Raw genomic sequence first — 21,240 nt, forward strand, 5'->3', positions numbered from 1 at the left:
AAGGTTTCTGTGGTTGGTGGTGGTGTGAGGGATGGGGAATAGAAAATATAAAGATAAAAATGTATATAGGGACTGTGGGGGCGGGTGATTGGCGCGCTTGTGTGCAGCCTGCTGCCAAACAGGGAAAGTAATGCTGCTTATGCAGTAAAAAACAGCCTGCTGTCTGGCAAAAGTGGTGATGCTTGTTTGGCAGTAATCGTTATACTTAAGTGTTTGCCAGAAGCAGTGGTTTCCTCCTCCTTCTGCTGGAGGTGGTATGCGGTGCTGGTAAATGAAGTAAGACGGCGTTTGGGTCCTTCAGGTAATGGGTTCCTCCTGACGAAGCATCATTGCGAAACGCGTAGTTCCCTGCCGGAGCCCATTACCTGAAGGACCCAGCCAGCCTGTTGACATCCGGTAAGCCCTCCCCTTCCGGTTCCCGCCATCGGACGCGGTCACGGGGGATACACCGGTCGGAGGAGCGCCATCGGACGATCTGGCTGTAGCTGGGCTATTGCCCAAGCTGTATCGTAAGTGTTTTTATTCTTTCTGCTGTATATGACTTAAATAAACTCACCTTAACTCACTCACCGGTTTCTGCCCTTTTTTCTTTGAATCGGGCACCCGGGAGAGAAGCCACTTACATACCACCTCCATAAGGAGGAGTAGGTAGTCACCCCTACACCAGAAAACTCCGTCTTACTTCATTTACCAGCACCGCATACCACCTCCAGCAGAAGGAGGAGGAAACCACTGCTTCTGGCAAACACTCAAATATAACGATTACTGCCAAACAAGCATCACCACTTTTGCCAGACAGCAGGCTGTTTTTTACTGCATAAGCAGCATTACTTTCCCTGTTTGGCAGCAGGCTGCACACAAGCGCGCCAATCACCCGCCCCCACAGTCCCTATATACATTTTTATCTTTATATTTTCTATTCCCCATCCCTCACACCACCACCAACCACAGAAACCTTTTTCCATTGAAGTATTTTTACTTAGACATCTGCATCCAAGCCCCAATTCAGTCTTTTAACAAAGTGTTTTAAAAGATTTTTTATCCAAACATTTTTTATTCATTTTTTATTAAACAACCACATTATATTACTGGTTAAATGTTTTGTATGGCTTGACACTAATCACGTGTCCCTCATTTTCTCTTTTCATCCTGTGAGCGAAAAACCCGTGCGCTGACCGATCCACCAATTCTACTATAGAATAGCCTCTGGCCGATATTCTTCTGATGGGCCTCCACAGTGTTAGTTCTGGTAGGTACAGGCAATGTGAGGGATTAATTCTCTCATGAAGGCCTAGCTTGCTATTGCAGCCTGGATGCATGTTACTGTATCCAGGGTCTAGTCTAGCAACAACCTGAGAGTGTCATCCTGGGGAGGATACTGGATAGGTCACATGCAGTTAATGTGACATCTGTCAGTATCCAACCTGCCCTGTTATGGGGCAGGGTTACAAGCCCATCCCCATGGTATATACTGGCAATCTCCCAGAAGTCAGTCTGTCTCCCCTCCCCCTGAGGAGTGGGAGTGAGTATGCTATCCGGAGTCCCATCAGGCATAAGGAGCTGGATGGGGCCTGCAGGGCCTTATACAAAAGGGAAGTCTGTGTCTTCTGGCTGTATGACTATAAATATCAATTGAACCATCTATCTGTGTGGCTAAATGACTGGGCCACTAAGAAGTGCCAGCATGGACCATCCTGGTATCCTAGGATCCTTGCTGGCTGGAGGTGCTATTCACCAGAGTTGAACCACCCTGAAAACTTGTCCTGATCTCTCCCCACACCACCGCGGAGCACTCAGAGCCTCCTGTTCCAGCCAAACAGGTTCGCACCACACCAGCAACACCAGGTAGCCAGATGATCTCACTTAGGGTGGGGGAACAGGTGTTACACTGTTAAATAATTTTCTGCCATAAAGTTTTCAAAGAAATCCTATTACGGTACATACCACTCCTGTGAAAGTTTAACTCCATTGTTAACTCAAGTGTTAAATATCGCAATAAATAATGCAATCATTTATCATAATTTGTTTTAATGTTGCTTGGATTTTATGAAGATAGGAATGTTAGTGAATAAAGCAATATACTGTATATAAGTTTACAAAGGGTTTTTTAACAGGTGCAATATTTATCTAGTTTATATCGCAGCTTCTGAAATTTAGACCTTACAGGCAGTCCTCGTTTTACAACGCTTCACTTTACAACGAATGGCTTATTCAACGCTGTGCAATGCATTCCTATATTCATTTTTACAACGCCAAAATTGCTTATCCAACGCTCTTAAGACACTTTGCAACGTTGTGTATGTGTGTATATATATACACATTCACATAAACAACGTTGCAAAGCGTCGTAAGATCGTATATATATATATAATATTATACGATATAATATTATACTATATAATATATTATTTATTATGTTATATTATATATATAATACAGTATATACATTATATAATTTATGTGTGTGCTGCATATCTTATTGCCGGCATAAAATATTTGGTGTATTTTAGTGTTAAAAATGCCTCCAGGAACGGAACCTTTCATTTAAACAGTGTTCCTATGGGAAAACGTGTTTCGCTTTACAACGTTTCGCTTTACAACGCCATTTTGAGTAACGCATTGTGTCGGATAACCGAGGACTGCCTGTACTGTGTATTCACCATTTCTACAGACTGGCCGTAATGCAGGGAGATTTTGCTTTAGAGCAGCGGTTACAAACCTTATTTTGTTCTATACTACCATAAAAAAGAAAAACTTCTAGTACCACTAATATTTTACAAGTGTTTCAAAGTACGCATCTCTATATTCGTATCTGGACAAAAAAGAAAAGGGCACGGCCTTACCCAGAATCCCTGGCTACAGTGGAAGCATTGTATGGTAAGAGATATTGGGAAAAGGCAAGGGTTGCGGACCTGTCTGAGATGTGCAAATGTGCTCACAAGTGGAATAAGTGGAATTTTTATTTGCTATCTAAAGCAGGGATGCTCAACTCCAGTCCCTCCTCCTCACCCCCCCCCCCCAGGAAGCTGGGATATCCTGAAAACCTGACCAGTTGAGGGTGGAGGGGCTTGAGGACTGGAGAGCGCCCCTGCTCTTGAGTATGGAATATTTACATTTACTCTGTGAACTGTTAGAATGAGTAACGCGCAGTTTTATATCTCTATATATGCTGTACGGAACCTTATTCTCTTTCCAAAAAAGTATTCAATGGACTTATTTGCAATATCAAAAATGTCATTGTCTGTGGGAGTCATGTATTAGAGTTTTTTTTTGTGTAGAATGCAAATAATTTGATTTTGTTTTTGTGAATCTTGTGCACTATAGAGATGTACTGTATATACCAGTGCGGGATACACAGTGTGTCAAGGCAACTTGGCCACTAAACTGATGATGAAGAGCAGTTTAAACTCTTGGTATTAAACTTTTTGTTCCACTCCCATCTAAGCCATTGGGAAGTCTTAGGAGGAGTGATCAGATACTGTAGGGTTGTTGAAATGGATATTTGGTAAGGATAGAGGGGAAACGAGACCGAGGTCATTAAAAAAGACAAAAAGACACTCAGCCCTTCAACAGGACAATTGGATGCTTGACTTTGTTAATTTTGCTCGTCTCCACAGATATAGGAGAGACAGTTAGGTTGGCTATTGGTACCTTGTCTTATCAATAAGCAACTACAAATATGTACAGATCAAGAAAGTTATGTAATTGCTTCTCTTACTAAATAAGTGTACAGCAAATACAAAAATCCCACTTGTGTGCACATGTGCATGTCTCAGACAGCTCTGCAATCCTGTCTTTCCCCATTATCTCTTAGCATACACTGTCATCCAGGGATTCTGGGAAATGACATGCAAATGAGCACACCGTGTGCCACCTTTGTATGCTGCGTTATCATAGTGAAAGACAGGGTTGCAGACCTGTCCGAGACGTGCAGATGTGCACACAAGTGGGTATTTTTTTATTTGCTGTACACAGTATGGTGGAGCGTTGTCACTTTGTTACTCCCCGTAACTTATTTTGGGTCTGGTGCGAAGTACTGTATGGGAAATGTTTAATGTAAAACCAGATACAGTACTTTATTAGTTGTATTTCCATGAAGAATATCCAAATTAAGGTGCCGAAGCACAACTTTCTAACCAACCAACTTTGTGCAGAATGCCTTTGCATATTATTCTACAGCTGCTATCAGACTGCATGAATAAATATACAATATAGATTTGTGAATAGCATACATAGTATATTTCCTTTTCTGTAAAAAAATGACATTAGTTTTAACGTGACAATATGTGTAACCTGGTTTACATAGCAAACAAATAGAATAAATAATTTGGCAAACGTCACCAAACGCGCGTCTTTCTGTGAAGCCAATGACATAGAAGCCAATAAAAAAAAAAAAAAACCGTACCAAGTAAAAATAGTGCAGAGAAAGAAAGGCACAGAGATAAACAGGGAAGGGAAATTCCCAGATGTGAAGTCTATTGCTTGTTCTTTGTAAATGAAGAACATAATTAACATTAAATTAAGGTAATACAAATGAAGACAACACCAAGCTTGACAACATGAGTGTTTTGGGAGGCAGCAAAGATGTGATTCATATTTTTAATTTACTGTACAAATAGACTGGCAAGCGAGGGAAAGGCCTTCAAAGTGGAGTAAAGGTTTTGTTTTTTTTCCACACTGTTGTTTTGCTGTGCTTAAGTACACAATGACTATTAAGCTCAACTGTCCATATAATAGGACATCCACTACATGAGTGAATTCCGAGAGGCAGCTTGCTGTAGCTATAAATTTTCGAATGCCGTCTGCTGGTACACAACCTTGGGGATACATCAAAGGCAATTCTTTTATGTAAATACCCTTTCATCACAGATTTAAGGGCAACTGCTGACACTACTCCCTCCAGCAATTGACAAGTGTTTATCTCGTGTGAACCAAAGCAGTGATATTTGGGTATTATAAGAACAATTCAACAGCCAGCTCTGAGGCTAAATAGCCTAATGTGTGGTATGAAATGACGTATGTCGTGCCAAGCTTACTGAAGTCCCAGGAAACTGCCAGCCACTTTTTGATGATCTGAAATGGCCTCACGGTATTGGTAAAAAATAGAATAAAATACTGGTCTTTAACCATTTTCCAATCCAAATCCTTTGCATGAGCTGTTAAATCAAATGAGGGTCATTCTTAATATAAATTTGGCGTGACGTTTGCGTTACCGTTTAATATAGCTACAATGAATGGATTGGTTTCGATCTTGCAATCTAATATGTCTACAGCAAGTACAAAGGGAGTGGTCATTGAGATTTGGGGTCACCGATTCTTTATCACTGCTCCCCTGGTGGGAATTGCAGTGTCAGTAGTGGGCCTGCATATCCAATGGCAAACCATGGGACTGGAAAGGCATGGGGCACAATTCCTCTCATACAGTATAATGAACCCGTACAACTCCTCCCACTTAGAAGCTAGTAGAGGGCAACACGCCTATTTTGTCAAGTAGTGTTTTCCATTTTTAAAAGCAGGTAATAGAATACAGGAGTAGTGCATTAAATAAAGCAGATTTTAACAGCAATGCATTTTAGGGCAAATTAATAAGTATATCACAGATACATACATGGACCACATCAATATTGCATTCACTCCTTCTTTAAAAAATTATAAATGGACTATACACCAAGATAATCAATGCTGTAGGTGTCTTTCCAGTTTTTCACCCAGGATACAGTTTGATTTATATAGAGTTATTTTTACCAGTATAGCAGATGCAATCAATGTCTCAGAGATTAGAGCGGCTTAAGTTGTATGTGGATAGATAATGCCCGTGGATAACATATTTAGCTGCAAATGTCTCTTGTGGTGTGGTCAGAAATATTTCCACAGCAAGAGTACCTGATCCACCATCTGTTGGAAATAATATTATACTAGGTACAGTATGTAACCTAAACTGCACAAGCACACGAGAGATATATATACATATAAATGTATATATACACATACACCCAAAGGGAAATAATTGCTAAATGATAAACCCTTTAGATCATTTCAGTGGGAAATAACCATTATACTTTCATTTCTTTTTCCGGCTTCATACAACTCTAAAGAGCTTTAAACAGGGTAGAGAGATGTGCTTCATAACTTTACATACAGTACAGCAAATCGCACAAGCCCTGCTTTTCTTTCTCCTGCTCCATGTGCTTTTCCAAAGCACCACAAGTGTAATTTAGATTCAGATATTATGGAACTCTCTCTGCTCTAAAACAGCAGGGTACTCAGTGCCTCATTAATAAAGAATAAACTCGGAGTCTATTTACAACACACTTTTTAGTTATTTACTCTCCATTGTACATATGTAATCCACAATCGCAAATGTCTAAAGAGCAGGTTAAAAAAAATATTTCCTGCTTATAAACTAACTTTACAGTGTAATATAAAGGGAACCTTTCCACTGTCAGGAATGCTGCAGTGTTCCTTGATAAGTCTCATTCATCTATTCAGGGGAACATCTTGGTCACATTTTCATTGCATTACAAAATCAGGATTCTTATCCACTTCCCATTGAATGGGATGTGTGTAATTGTGATGTTCAAAACAAGCTTAGGCTATGGAGGATTATTAACTTCTACTTGTGGATACAGTATCAGACATGCTCTAAAATGAAACCCCATGTGGCATAAAAGATAGGTACAGCTTTTATCCTTAAAAGATAGGTACAGCTTTTATCCTTAAATGATAGGTACAGTTTTTATCCGTAAATAAAGTTGAACAAATTGTCAAAGCGATAAACTACGGCATTTGTCTCCTATAAATATAATATTTTAGGTGATTATATCATTTTAAGGATTGGACAAGCTATATCATAAGGGTGCAAAGCTTGGAAACAATTGGTACAGTAGGAGCCACCTGATTTTAAAGCGGCGTTACTGCAGCTATAGCGATTATGTAGGTAACATGAGGGCAGATCACACCAACACTGGCAGCTTGACTGCAGTACTTGGTGTCTGAGATCCAGTGTCGGATTTGAAAAAAATCCCCTATTAGGCACTTACCTGGTGCCACCCTCCTATTTCAGCTCCGTCCCTTTGCCATGGCAATGTGCCGCTGTGAGACATCCCGTTTATGGCCACGCATGCGTGATCGGCACTTGTCAAGTGCGCACGAGCGCGCCACATGAACGGGGACATGAGTACTAAGATTCAAATAAGTCAAAGCGGCAAGCGCCGCACGCACAGCACGCTCAGCGCCAGCGGGGACGCAGCCTTAGCCCCCATGCCTAATGGGAAATCCTCCACTGCTGAGGTCTAAAACTAAATATGGACACAAATCATTTCTGCATGGTCCACTGAGGGATCACATCCTTGCTTGCCAGGTTACAAATAGCCGGCAATCAGAACAGGTCTCCGGTTGTTAATCACGGAGGTCATATGAGTCGCAGCCTGCTCACCTGCTTCCCAGAATTAGGCAACGCTGCCATTGGATGTGTTCAGGTGGCTTAATAGCGATAGCTAAAGTACCACGTGAGATATCTATCAAACATTGAGGTAATGCTAATTTAGAGACATTACATTCGAATACAGAATTACCATCTACAAATTATCTCTGTCCCCGCTATGTCTCTTACATGGATACTTTTTTCACCCCGGGCGCCGTTTAGGAGCATGAATTCTAAACACGGTTTCAGTTATCCATGGTAAACTCTTCTAAAGTTCAGCCCAGAGGCTGAGAAAAGTAGCTGCACCCATTCATCATTATACAAACTGCATAACATGCTGCATTTAATCAATTCACGGATGGCAGTCAACTCAATGAAACCTATGTTGTCCCATTAATCACCTATCTTTACTGCATCAGAAGTGCCGCCTAATTCATCTCACCTTGATGACATTCTCTTTGCTCACTTGAGAGTTGCATTGTTAACAAATAAACTGAACGTTCAGTAAGCAAGATTTAGTGGAATCATTTGTCCTGAAAACCAGAAGCAATTCATATTTTCTTTTAATACAGTAACTGGGGGTTGCCTATTTGCATAGGTGCAAGACAATGGATTAAAACATGAACCCTAATCAATCCCCCTCCTATTCATTGAATTAGGCATATTGGTCCTGGGGAAGTGTTGTTGTTTTTTAGATAGTGATCACTTTTTAATATAACAAGATGTCATTATAAATCAAATTACAGTCAGACAATACTGGTCACTTCTTCACTTGGATCCCTTTTATCGCAAACTGACCCAAACTAATGTCACACTATTACATGGCGCAGAAAAGGCTAGGCTACTGTATAAGATTAGGAAAAGCTAAACCTTTTTCTTGGAAGGTAACCAGGTACTTGCACGTTAGTTGAAGATTTGTTGTTTGTTTTGATGGAGCACCATTATTGTACTTTTATAGGAGCTATGAAATCACTCGTCACTTCCATAATACATTACACTCATAAGGGTCTCAATTCATTGAAAATGACCAATATACCCTCCCCCCCGTCCCTTTTCCCCCCCCAATGTCCGTACCCCATTTCTATTTCTTTAACATTGTTTAGGTACGTTGAAATATATATATATATATATATATATATATATATATATATATATATATATATATATATATATATATATATATATTTATTTTTTTATTTAAGTGACCAAAACCTTCCAATCTACTCTTTTCCGGGACCAATAGCTGTTATAATACCGGACAGTTTTTGTACCGGTGTCCATTTTTTAGGCCTCTGAACTGGTTCACCAAAAAGCGATACATAAGTCTGCAAACACCTCTGGCCCTTATCCAAAATGCCATTATGCTGATTCCCAGTGCCTGAGAAAGTAACAACTCCATGCAAATAATTGGGACTAAAACATTCTCTATTAAATGAAGGTGGCCTCCCAGCGTATTGAAATTGGGCCGAAGGCAAAATGCGTCATAGCAGACATATTGAGCCTGAATAAATTGAACTCTATATTGCAATTAATGTGCTTGTGCACATTTTGCAGAAAAGGTTTTGTGAAACAAAAGACCATAACTTTAAAAAAAACTCAACATTATATATTTATAAATGAAAAGTGACACAAAAAAAATGCAAGAAATTAAGGTTTTGCCAAGATGAAGACAAAAGTATTGTTTATTCAGAAGAGAAAATATATCGAATATTGTAACAAACTTGTTTTATAAATATAGTTAAGTGCTTTCCAATAGGTGTGCCATTCTAATGTTGGCCTTTAATCGTTTGTGGGTAAAAATGAGAATATTGGTAGTTTTATTTCGTTTATCCAGATGAGCCAGACGCTGGTCTGTGGCACGCACGCAAAATGCAGTAATCTGTTCAAATTGAACACGAGTTTCACAGAGAAGGTAGCACCCTCTTGTTTAGAGAGTCTTTGACAGTCTTTTTCAAGATGCATGTCCAGAGAACTCCAATGAACTGCTCTCCAATGCGCCATATCCATTCAACTTTCTCAGTTTCACATCATCGACACCGACAATAATTGCTGGGGTAGAGAGGGCCGTCTTAGAGGCAAACATCTGGCTGATCTCCATAAATGTCTTGTTCTTGGTTTCTGGAATGACGAAGTAAACATATACAGCTACGAATAGAGAGACCCCACAGAACACCATGTAACAGAAAGCTCCAGCCGACATCTGCAAGGCAAAGGAATTTATTTTTAATGGACAAATGAAAGTGGAAGTTTTCATATTTATTTATTTAGTAAAACCATGTCGCATTATTTATTTATTTTCTGGCAAACTACAGTAGTTAAATTCATTCTGTTGTAGGGTTCAGATGACTGCAGCCTATCAAAGGCCCCGGAACGCCATTCCAAGAGTACAGAGGAGGCGAGACACACCATGTGAATGTAGTTTGGGTCAATATCCGTCAGGTTTGTATTTACAAAATCCCTTACAGGAGCAAGCCAAGCAGACTTTCTTTTTCTTTCTTTCTTTTTACATAAGTTTGAAGCAGGGTGTCTCCAGAGATGAACCCCATTCATTTCAGCTCTGGTGTCCACCTGCTTCTTCTGATACTTACCTCAGGGCGTGCCAGTATCTCGACAAAGTTTGAAGCTCCCACGTCACGTGGGCCAATAGGAAGCCACACCGAATGATGTTATGGCTTCCAATTGGCCCACAGGGCGTGGGAGCTTTGAAAGATCGCCATTATACGTACCCAGCTAGCGAGCCGGAGCGGCTACTGGCACCCCTTATGGAGGCAAGTATCTATGGAAGCTGGGGTCCCCAGAGCTGAAATTAATGGGGCTCAGCTCCAGAGACCCCCTGCTTCAATCCAATGTAAAAAAAAAAAAAAGTGGAAAAAAAACGGCTACTCTTTAGTGCACAGACAAGCAGAGAATTACCTGAAGTCCATAATAATAATTTCTTCATTTGACCTATATATATATAGGTTTTTTTTCTAATTGTACTTTCAGAAGCACATCTAATTAAGTATAGTTATTTTGCCAAGGGAAGGCACAGGATAATAAAGGGATTAGCACAAGATCACATGCAGTATATGTAGCCCAATCAGGAATTGAACCTACACGCTTGTGCAATCAAGACCAGCAAACTCACTTCAGTTGCAAATGGTCATCAGGTCATTTTCACAATGATAAACTAGAAGCCACCAAAGGTTTTTAAGGTGGTTTACAGTATAAATATAGATACACCCCTTTTAATTTGTTTCAGTATTTAATAAAAGGCCTTATCCTGAGTTATGAATCATATTCAGACCTTGTGCACAATATACTGTAGTGTACTTATGTATGTAGTGCACGTATGTATGTAGTGTACGTATGTATGTAGTGTACGTATGTATGTATGTAGTGTACGTATGTATGTAGTGTACTTATGTATGTAGTGCACGTATGTATGTAGTGTACGTATGTATGTATGTAGTGTACGTATGTATGTATGTAGTGTACGTATGTATGTAGTGTACTTATGTATGTAGTGCACGTATGTATGTAGTGTACGTATGTATGTAGTGTACTTATGTATGTAGTGCACGTATGTATGTAGTGTACGTATGTATGTAGTGTACATATGTATGTAGTGTACTTATGTATGTAGTGTACGTATGTATTTAGAGTACGTATGTATGTAGTGTACGTATGTATGTAGTGTACGTTACCTGAAGGAATGGGAAGACGAATCCCACAGTGAAGTTAGATAGCCAGTTCAGTGTTCCACCCACAATGAAGGCTGCAGGACGCTGCGATTGTTTAAAGAGCTCGCCAGTCATTATAAACGGAACTCCCGCTTTAAAATCACAAATAGAGACCGATTAATATAACAATCTAACTAATACATGCGACAACAACAAAAACGATTGCTGGTTATGCATATTACAGATGTATAAAGATAAAGACTTGAGTATTGATAGCATGTGCACGAGGTGGGGAAAAATCATTGGGAAACATTTTTTTTAATATAAACATAATACAATTATAAATAATAAAAGAAATGCAGTCAGGTCTTTTAGAGCCCAGAAGTTAACAGGTTTAGCAGATCAGAGGCGTTGGAATTCTCCAGCCTGTAACAGTGGGATGTCTCTGTGATGTTAATTTACTAATTAAAACAAATCAATATATAGTTTTTCGTCGATTTTGAAAACTCCCAGGAGACTGTCAAGTTAATGTTTGCAAGAAAATGCTATTTACTTTCAATCAATTATCTACTGTCTGAGACATGAAGTAATTATACCTTGTTGCCAATCTAACTAACACACAAGCCCATCATGGATAATCTAGTTTATTATCACACTATATCTGCACTCCCACCTCCTACCCCATGTGACTGAAATTCAAAGTTAGCATGGATCAGTGTGTCTATTTCATATAATATGAGTTCATTGGGCTTAGAATGACTGATGTGAACCAGAATGATGCACTAGTAATACACACTTATTAGTTCATTTATAATTCTGGGGAATAATTTGGTGTGTCACAACCGGTGAGATGAACAGTGAAAATCCTTTTCTGTTTTGATACGCAATGGAAAAAGTGGATCGTTTAACTTTCATGCTCTAGAGTTGCAATGCTGCGTTAAACATATAGATTAAAAACGGTGCACACAATATCATTCCTATCCTAATGTGACAATGTACAGGATAACAATACAGCACATTGCACTGTAAATAATGTTCCAGGTTCAGAATCTCTCTCTCTCTTTCTGTGAGCTTCCATTCTGCGTGGCTTTTCTCAACACTACTCTTGGCCAGGAGAGGGCAGACACCCAACATCTAACAACTTTCACAGATGGGAAAAGCAGATAAGATTATTACAGCAACCACTTAAATATCTACAAGAGAGCTAAAGAAAACCAATATGTATAAAGCTTTTCACCAAAAATGTATAGGAACCTTTCAAGCAGCAATACGCCCCCCCCCCCTCTTTTTTCTTTTCTTATATGTAAAGCATGTGAAAATGTATAATTCCACACTCTTACCTAAGCTGGCAATCGTTTGGTGCTCCCGTTATGTATATCTGTCAAAACCCTGATTGTGTGCCTAACATAATGGCTGCCTTTCAGTTTCAAGCATTCCTTCAGTCAGTGTAACTCACTGTCTACAATGTATCCTTATATTATGAAGGGAACAGACTATTGTTACAGTTTACAGCTCAAAGTGCTGGGGACATTGGCAGCAAAGTATCGCAAACAGGAGTGTTCTGGAGTGGTGTTCTAAACCTGCTATAGAAATCAAAGGATGCTCCTTATATTAAAACTCATTAAAAATGGCATTAAGAATTTAATTTAAAAAAATGTAAAAAGTCACTATTATCCAATACTGCAGAACTGATTTAAAAAAAAAAAATAATTTAAAAAAAAACATATATTTCACGTTTTGACGCTTTCAACTTCCATCACTATTTTGGTATCATATTATTATTATTATTATACATGTACAATGAAGTCTATTTTGATATGATGGTAACTGTATTTATTTCTGCTGGAGACAATCTAATTATGCAATTGTAGCAGATGCTCTTGTCCGGGGATCCATGTTGTATGTGAATTTATTTGAAATGGTCTCCACAATTTCACCTTCACTTTCTTTTTAATACATCATTTAATTTCAGGTAAGGCTCTAGGTTGGGTTGCCCGGAGGTAATGCTTTGGGACCACATGCACATTTTGAGGGGAGTTTGGAATTAGTTGCAGAACTAACTTTACTTTTTACAAATGTAATATTTTGGGTGAAATAGGCAAGTGTTTTTAAAAGAGAAAAGCTGGGCGTCAAAGTTTTATCATAAACATGCTTTTGTTTGTTGATATTGGTAAATGACAATATCTGATATCTACATTCAGTTCAATTTCTTTTTTTTTAAATGAAGATTACACTTCTGTGTAGATTACATATTTCGCACTTTTGGTGATCAATTTTGCAAAATTTGTGACAATCACAAATGTTGGCAGAAATGTCTGACACTCGAAGTGACACATGAAATATTTAGATGTTTATTGGTGCCTTTTTTGCGCAGATTAGCTGCATATTTTGCATACATAACATTCTTAAAGACCTTTTTTTTTTTAATGAATTGACTTTTTAGAAAAACATTTTTAGAATGCATAGAGAAATAAAAATGGGAAGGGGGAATATCAGTCACAGACAATTCTGACATGTTTTGTATTAATAAAGGGATACATCAATATCTCTCAAGGGTTTAGGAAACAGATCAGGGTGAGCTTCCAAAGAACTTTCAACATATCAAGAAACAGCCAAACACCAACCAATTATATGGGATCCCAATTCAGCCAAGGGTCCCAAGTAAATATACATTTGTTACAGTGTCGTTATCAGTGTTCTATCGAGGCCAATTTATTGTACTCCAGATTCATGGGGGTGGAACCTCTGGAGTTCACCACTTGGATGCCAAGGAACATATAGCTGCTATTAGTATTTATGTAATTTGCCGTTTTTCTCGCCACGTCAGAATTAACACTGGTAGGCCTAAGAGGGCATCCGGAGAAATCCTAATTACCTCAAAAAGCAGAATAAAAATGTTGTCCCAAAATTGGAAGATCCATTAACAGGACCATCATATATGTATATAATCCTCAATTTGGCCACATTGTTTCCAGCTTAAGGGGGCGACAACACATATTTGGGTTATAGAGAGGTAACCGTGAAGTTGTAATATACCACCTATACATAACTTTGTTCCAGTTTTCTTTGTGCACTGTACAGATGGAACTCAAAGGTTACACAGTATGGAGTATCTTTCTCAATTTCGTCCCCTCTGCAGCTACATTTATCCAAAATTGGAATATATTTTGTTTGAGAACGACACTCCTGCTGAACATTCGCTCATGTTAAATAATGTTGCAACATTTTCAAGAGCATCAAAAAATGAAACACTGGCCAGTTCCACAAACTTGTGCTAAATGGGTGTAATGACTCTACTTTGCAAAGTGCTGCTGGTTCCTGCCAGCGACGGTATTAACTTATGAAACAATTCAGATAGGAGAGAAGGTGTCACATGACCGTGCTCCATTATATACCGCTATGTGGAACAGGGCTGATAAAGTCAGTGTTATGTCAAGATTGGCAAAAAAAAAAAACATACACTAGAAGCACTCCATTTTATTTGCCATTTACCCCACACTGGTGTGGAAACGGCACGTCCTTATAAGCAGCAAGAACAGGAGGTATTTCAGCGTAGCAGAAATACTTGAAGCACAAGGTTTGTAAATGTCATCCTTTATCATCCTTCTGTTAATTGCAGAACGAAAATGAGTCGATGATAGTGACATGTTGAAGGAGTTAAATTTAGGTGACCAACAGGGACATGACCTTGAAAAGACAGTTAAAACAGTATTTACTTGTTCAAACTGTTCCCGATTTAGAGTATACAATATTTTACCCCCCCCCCCCCCCTCCGCCACGCCAAAGTGGACTGGTAGTAATGGGTTAAAAAGACTCAATTCATTTCAATAATATGTTTTATTTCTTACATGCTGTAGCTATTCCCCTTTTTTGATACAATGAATTTAATGGGTTTCAGAGGAAGTTTAGGTGGGAGTTCATTATTTCCACATCACGCCAGATACAGGACTCTTAATACCGAAAAATTCATGCAGAACACAAAATATGAAATGGTGTTCACAACTCATGCAGATTTTTTTCCCCTTAATCCTTGTTGCTTTAAAAGTCATATTCATCATTGTTTATGAACAATGAGCCATAAAAATCCTAATTAAAGATGTAATTACACTGAATAAATTCTCATCTGAAAATGAATTATAGATTTGTTGGAGGCTCTGCTAATTCATCAATGGGATAAACCTCTCCAGTCCTCATCCATCACTTTTAGATAGAGTCGGAAAAGCTTACATTAAAGCATTAACCCCTTGCAGTTACACCAGTGTGGAAGGGGCAGTGTATCTGTTTGCAAAAAAAAAATCTATACGAAAGATCATGTAGAGCGTCTTCATGTGTTTTCTAGACTCAGCAATACCAAGAAGATCAAAACAGAGCCGTATCCATTGTCTGCTCATCGTCTGATTTTAAACCTTTTTTTGTGGGGCTTATTTAATCTAAGTGCACTAGGACACCTGCATGCAAACATCTAATTCATGTTATCGGATTTTACGCTATAGAATTGGTGTGCTATGTACTTGGATGGTTCCCTGATCCACAAATACATGAGAACGCATTACAACCTATCCCAGTGTGCACTTGTGTTGTTTTTCTGTTGAAAAGCCAGAGTGTGTGTAGACCAGGGATAGCCAATTCCAGTCCACAAGGACCACCACCAGGTCAGGTTTTTAGGATATCCCAGCTTCAGCACAGATGGCTTAATCAGTGGCTTCAGTTTTCGACTGAGCCACCTATGCTGAATCAGGGATATCCTAAAAACCTGACCTGGTTGTGGCCCTTGAGGACTGGAATTGGCTACCCGTGGTGTAGACATTCTTGGTATCACTGAAAATTCTAATGTTGGAGCGAAAGAGGCTAAATGGTCTTATATTATCTTGTCCGAGCCTCTCTCCGTATTCCATGCAGTTTGTGCAGTGGTAATGGTGTGAAATACTTATATAAACAAGTCTTCAATCTGATATACTGTAAGTGGCTCAACTTTGGTATCCAATGCAGATTTCTGTGCACCACATTATGTTCAGGAGTGATACTTTACCCCTACATTTGAAATGAAGGGGTCAAAAACAATACAAAGATCACCACCTACCTGGTCCTATGCAGAAACCAGCAATGATGCCGATGACACAGGCAACACTAACATAGCGCATCCATGATATCCTTGCCTGTATAGCATTAAGAGAATGAGCCATTACTTTTCATTGTACAGCCTGATAAAACCTTTCTACTCTTCCTCACTGACAGGTTAAATCCCGAAGCTCTGCTAAATCAGGGGAAATAATATGGTGTAAACGAAAATGGAAACAGCCGCTATTGTCCTGAAGCCAACGCTGCACTCCCTATCCTAATGATATTCAAAAACAGCGGTCGCTAGTTGGCTTATTGTCATTAGGGTAATGTCAAGTTATTTTAGCATAATGCTATGTTATTTTAAAATGACGTTATGTTACTCTTATCCCTACTCTGTTAATTTAATGAACTTTTTTACATTTTGTAATCCACCGGGTCCTTAGTATTCAAAGTGGCCAGCTATCTATGGGCAGCCCATGTCTGGCTTGACACCAAGGACTACAAAGGGGTCATACTATATATAGCATTGGCTATTCTTATAGATGGAGGTTGGGCTTGTTGGGTTGGGGGCTAGGTGCACTCTGTGGTAGGTGGGTAGGCCCCCTGGGGAGCGGGTGGTCAAAGATGATCCCTTACCTGCTACAGCAGTTAGTAAGGCATTATCAAGCAATGCCATACGATCCTTATCTGTAGGCCAGGAGGCTTGTTAGTGTAGTTGGAGGTGTATCTTGACACCTGTGTAGGCCCGTGGTGGTAAGCTAGTCACTGGATGTCAATGGCTAGGGGGCCACTCTAGCTACTAAGTGGTTAATATATTACAAAGTAGATAAAAGTATATTGTTTAAATGATCTACTATTGTACTGTGGTTATTGACTTTGTAGTAAGTCATACATAATGCAGTTTAGGTATTTACCATAACGTTATTCCATCATGTTAATCTTAACAGGGGTTAGTGAATAAGGGATGCTTGGGTTAACTGTTAATTAGGCATATTATTTATATATCCTCTACATTGTAATCTGGGTCCAACACTGAATGTAAAACTACAATGTAGTTCTACATTCCGAGGCCTCTCCTTACCTGGAACACTAGTGCCAAGGTTATTCCAGCGCAGCAGAAGCCCATGAAACTAAATCCACCAATAATAAGAGGGCGTCTACCCAGTTTTTCAACTGTAAAGCACTGTAAAGAGAAGCATATTATGTGATGATCTCTTGATTAGTCATATATATGGATCTGTGACATTAATATTATCACATCTTGTTTGGTAACATATCATCAACATATATATATTACATATGGTTTCACATTACAAGCCGACACCTCTTCAAATGATGATACTACAGTATTTATACCTTTGGCACACTTAAATTGTTCACTATAGTTCAGCGTATAAACTTTCAAAACCAAAGCTCTAGCCTCAATTTCTGTACTTCTGGTCTAAACAAGTCAATTGAAGGACAAAAACAACAAGCAACAACAAAGAATAAGAGCAAGATTAGCTCCAACTTTTTCCTCCCCTCTAGAAAATGAGAGAGAGAGAGAGAGAGAGGGAAAAAAAAAAAGCTTTGAGCAAAACCAGCAGAAAATATTGACAGCAGAACAAATGCTTGTAATTTTATAACCAATCTCACGGTGTCCATCGGGTGCCATTCCTGTCTCCACTCAGGACCAATCAGACTGACAGAGCTATGAGTTTGTCTGAGTGAATGTGAGACGCTTACTGTAAAAACCATTCCTTCTCCACCTCTTCAAGCTATTTTATTACGGCTCGATAGGAGATGGCAAGAGCGGAGGACCATTTAGTGGGTCAGTGTATGGCCGAGTAAAGAGGGGGAATTGAGAAAGATAGGAAGGGGTAAATAAGTGTAATGAGAGGGAGCTGCGGATTTCACTTCTGCGGTGCGTTGTTTATTAAAGGAAGGCCGTGCGGGGAAATTGTGCTCCTGGGATACGATGGCTCACATTAGTCTCTCTAATTGTCAAAAATCTAATTTAGTGCGATGTAGCTCAGGCCAGCCCTGGGTTAAAAATATGGAAGCTACTCATGGCTATAAATCGGCCCTCCACTGAGGTAACTCTCAGATAAAGAGACTATAAATGGTGTTGAAGTAGGGGGGAGGGGGGAGGGGGTCGGGGAAGGGAGCAAAGGGGACAAGGAAGAGACATGAAAATAATCAGCTTGCTAGGTTGCGATTTTTCTTTGTGTTTATAAGGAAGCCACTAACTTTCTCTGTAATAAATACGGGTTCCTATTATGTATCATTGTTGTAGGCTTTAAGGAAGCCCTGGAGCCATTAGAGTAAAGGGCAGCATGGCTGCGGGTCTGAATGACCTGTAGCCAAGCCAATAAGGTTTAATATTTAAAGGGAAATAAATTATAGGTCAGATGTGGCTGAGAAGTGGAGAGCACTGGGGGGGGGGGGGGGTGGAGAGCACGGGGGAGAAGTGGAGAGCACGGGGAGAAGTGGAGAGCACGGGGGAGAAGTGGAGAGCTCGGGGGAGAAGTGCAAAGTTCGGGGGAGAAGTGGAGAACTCTTGGGAGAAGGCTGTTGGAGTGGGGTGGAAAAAATTGTAATTTTCCAGCATCCAAGCCAGTGATAACACAGCACTCTCATATCTAGATATCTACACCATATATATTTCCATACACACTGTATATGCTCACAGTCAAAAACACAGACTTATATCAATTGAGATCTACCTATATTAGACTGTATGACATTTCTGGTTATTATATCATTAATTTTGTTCAGTCACAGGAGCACATGTAAGGCCAGTACTTACTAACTCAATGTGTTATTTTGTTATTTACGCACACCACTATTAAGGTTATGGTGGGTAAAAAAAGTGACTAAAACCCTCCACAGTAAAGCATAAAGCAACTGTAAATATTCCTGTATAATCATTTGCATGTCTTAGACAGGTCTGCAACCCTGTCTTTCACCATTATCACCCAACAAACAGCACTTCCACTGCAGCAAGGGATTCTGGGAAATTACATGCAAATGAGCACACAGTGCCACTTTTTATCTCATACTCACATTACATGAGCAACCCTTAGCCAATGCATGCTGCTTTAAACATAGCTTTTAAGCAAGGACTTGGGAGATACAAAGTCAGTTAACCCACTCACAGACATGTTTCAACCTTGATGGGTATCATCAGTGTGAGGTTGGCTTGCTGACATTTGCTCAAATGAGATAAGAGTAGGTAATCACCACCACTATTAAGGTTATGGTGGGTAAAAAAAGCATCCATCTCCCTGGCAGCACGCGTACCACAGTAGGAGTTAGGAGCAAGGTATTTTTCATATATATATATAAATAAATATATATATATATATATATATATATATATATATATATATATATATATAAACACACACACACAAAATGTAAGTTTAACTGGGCAAAACAGTTTCTTCCCCCTAGTAGCACTGACAATGTCAATGTGAAAGTGATTTCAAAGCATGCTGCAGTCTGCCCAGCTGCCATCCATGTATCGTAATGGGACCATTGCATTTCCCTCACTGAAAGTCAGAAGGTGTTGGGGAGGTCACAGGGCTGGCTTGGCATTTGGCAGAACCTGGTGCAAAGTGAGCATGGCGGGAGCCTCTTCCCTCCTCCGGACCCGACATTTCCCCCTGCTACAATGTGTCGCCTTGACGACACGTCACATGATGCCCGTGGCCTCATACCCGTCCTCGTGTCATGCCATGTTGCGTTGTCATTGCGATGGTAACAGGAGGACATGCCGGCTGGGGAAGAGCGGAGGGCCAGGTGCAGTATCACCGATGGCGCCACCATAAAGTCTGCATATGTATACAATATATATGCATTTAAAGCATATTTGTCAACCTGACTCAAATAAATCATATGGCCCAGACAGTAACTTATGATGCTAATAAGTAGAATGTAGGAATTGCTACATTACCCATTGCAGAAACTGTAACAGGAAATATTGCTTAAGGAATTTTAGTAGCAGATTGCCACAAACAGTTTCAACAATCAAATATAAAACACTCAGTTGTATAGCATATGCAAAATAGGAGCTTGTATATATGCCAAAAGGCATTTGTACCGGGAAGCTCTAGAGGGAAGAGGTGCACAGGCCTGGGAAGCTGTAATGATTGTTATAGTATAGTGGTAGGGTGGTGTGGAATCTTTTGGTAAGTCCACTGCTCTTCATGAAAAGACGTAGAAGTCTAGGAATACAATGCAAATGTGTAGGTCAGCACTGTGACTGGGCCGGAATTTGCACATTGAGCAGTAGTTCCCATCTTAGACCCAGATGCATTAAGCGCTGTTAGACTATTTAAGCCAATATTAACCCAACATAACGTTATGATTAACCTAATGTCTCCCAACTAAAGAAAATGTACCAATGTTGACCCAGTGCTACTCCTTAAATAACATACTATTATTAGTTCCTGGCCGTTAGTGCTAATGATATGCACAAGAGGTGTTTCACCTAACATCGCGTTGTTCCTTTGGTCATACATAAAGGTGGCATCAGCTCCCTCCAGACCTTGAAATATGGGTTTTGAGCAAAGAAAGAGAGGGGCGGAGGAGGGAGCAGGGAAAGAGGGAGAAAGGAGGAGGGACGAGAGGGAGCGAAGGGGGGGAAGAGAGGGAGAGGAGGGAGGACGAGAGGGAGAGGAGGGGGGAAGAGAGAGGAGGTATGGGGGGAGAGAGAGAGAGACTGTTGGAGAAACTAGGACTAGTGGTCGGTAGTGGAACATTGAAGTATTAACAGTTCCTTACTTTGTAAAACACTGCAGACATCAGATATGTGTTAATATTTTCTGTGCACTGCAATAAACAACATACAGTAGTAGTAGCATGCTCTCAAGATGTAGGGACATTTGCTACCTGTACAGTATCTTTCATTTCAACCTTTAGATTTTGGTATATTTTAGAGAATATGGGATTCCTAGTGGTTTCTATAAATTGATTTAATAGAAATTATGGGGTTTGCGAGCAGGGGTGGTGCATTGGGCTGTGTGCAGTTAGGGTTTGTACGGCGTTGCATGTAATTTTGGTACATGTTAAGGATGATGCAGAAGCTTGACATTATGTATTGTAAATAGG

The 21,240-nt window shown here is 39.8% G+C and overlaps 1 protein-coding gene across 2 annotated transcripts in view; it reads right to left on the reverse strand.

Annotated features, from left to right (window-relative positions):
• Positions 1 to 9,087: 9,087 nt before the first annotated feature.
• The window catches only part of LOC142501883 (solute carrier family 2, facilitated glucose transporter member 9-like), a 57,061-nt gene continuing 44,908 nt past the window's right edge, over positions 9,088 to 21,240 (reverse strand). For both annotated transcript variants that reach the window (XM_075612436.1, XM_075612437.1), the window contains 4 exons: positions 17,228 to 17,329; positions 16,166 to 16,241; positions 11,110 to 11,237; positions 9,088 to 9,623 (listed from right to left, as the gene is read on the reverse strand). In XM_075612436.1, the coding sequence (XP_075468551.1) occupies positions 9,375 to 9,623; positions 11,110 to 11,237; positions 16,166 to 16,241; positions 17,228 to 17,329 (555 nt within the window). In that variant the 3' untranslated portion in view covers positions 9,088 to 9,374. The remainder of the gene's footprint in view (positions 9,624 to 11,109; positions 11,238 to 16,165; positions 16,242 to 17,227; positions 17,330 to 21,240) is intronic.

The sequence above is a fragment of the Ascaphus truei genome, chromosome 8 (assembly GCF_040206685.1).
Source record: "Ascaphus truei isolate aAscTru1 chromosome 8, aAscTru1.hap1, whole genome shotgun sequence".
Taxonomy (NCBI): Eukaryota; Metazoa; Chordata; class Amphibia; order Anura; family Ascaphidae; genus Ascaphus; species Ascaphus truei.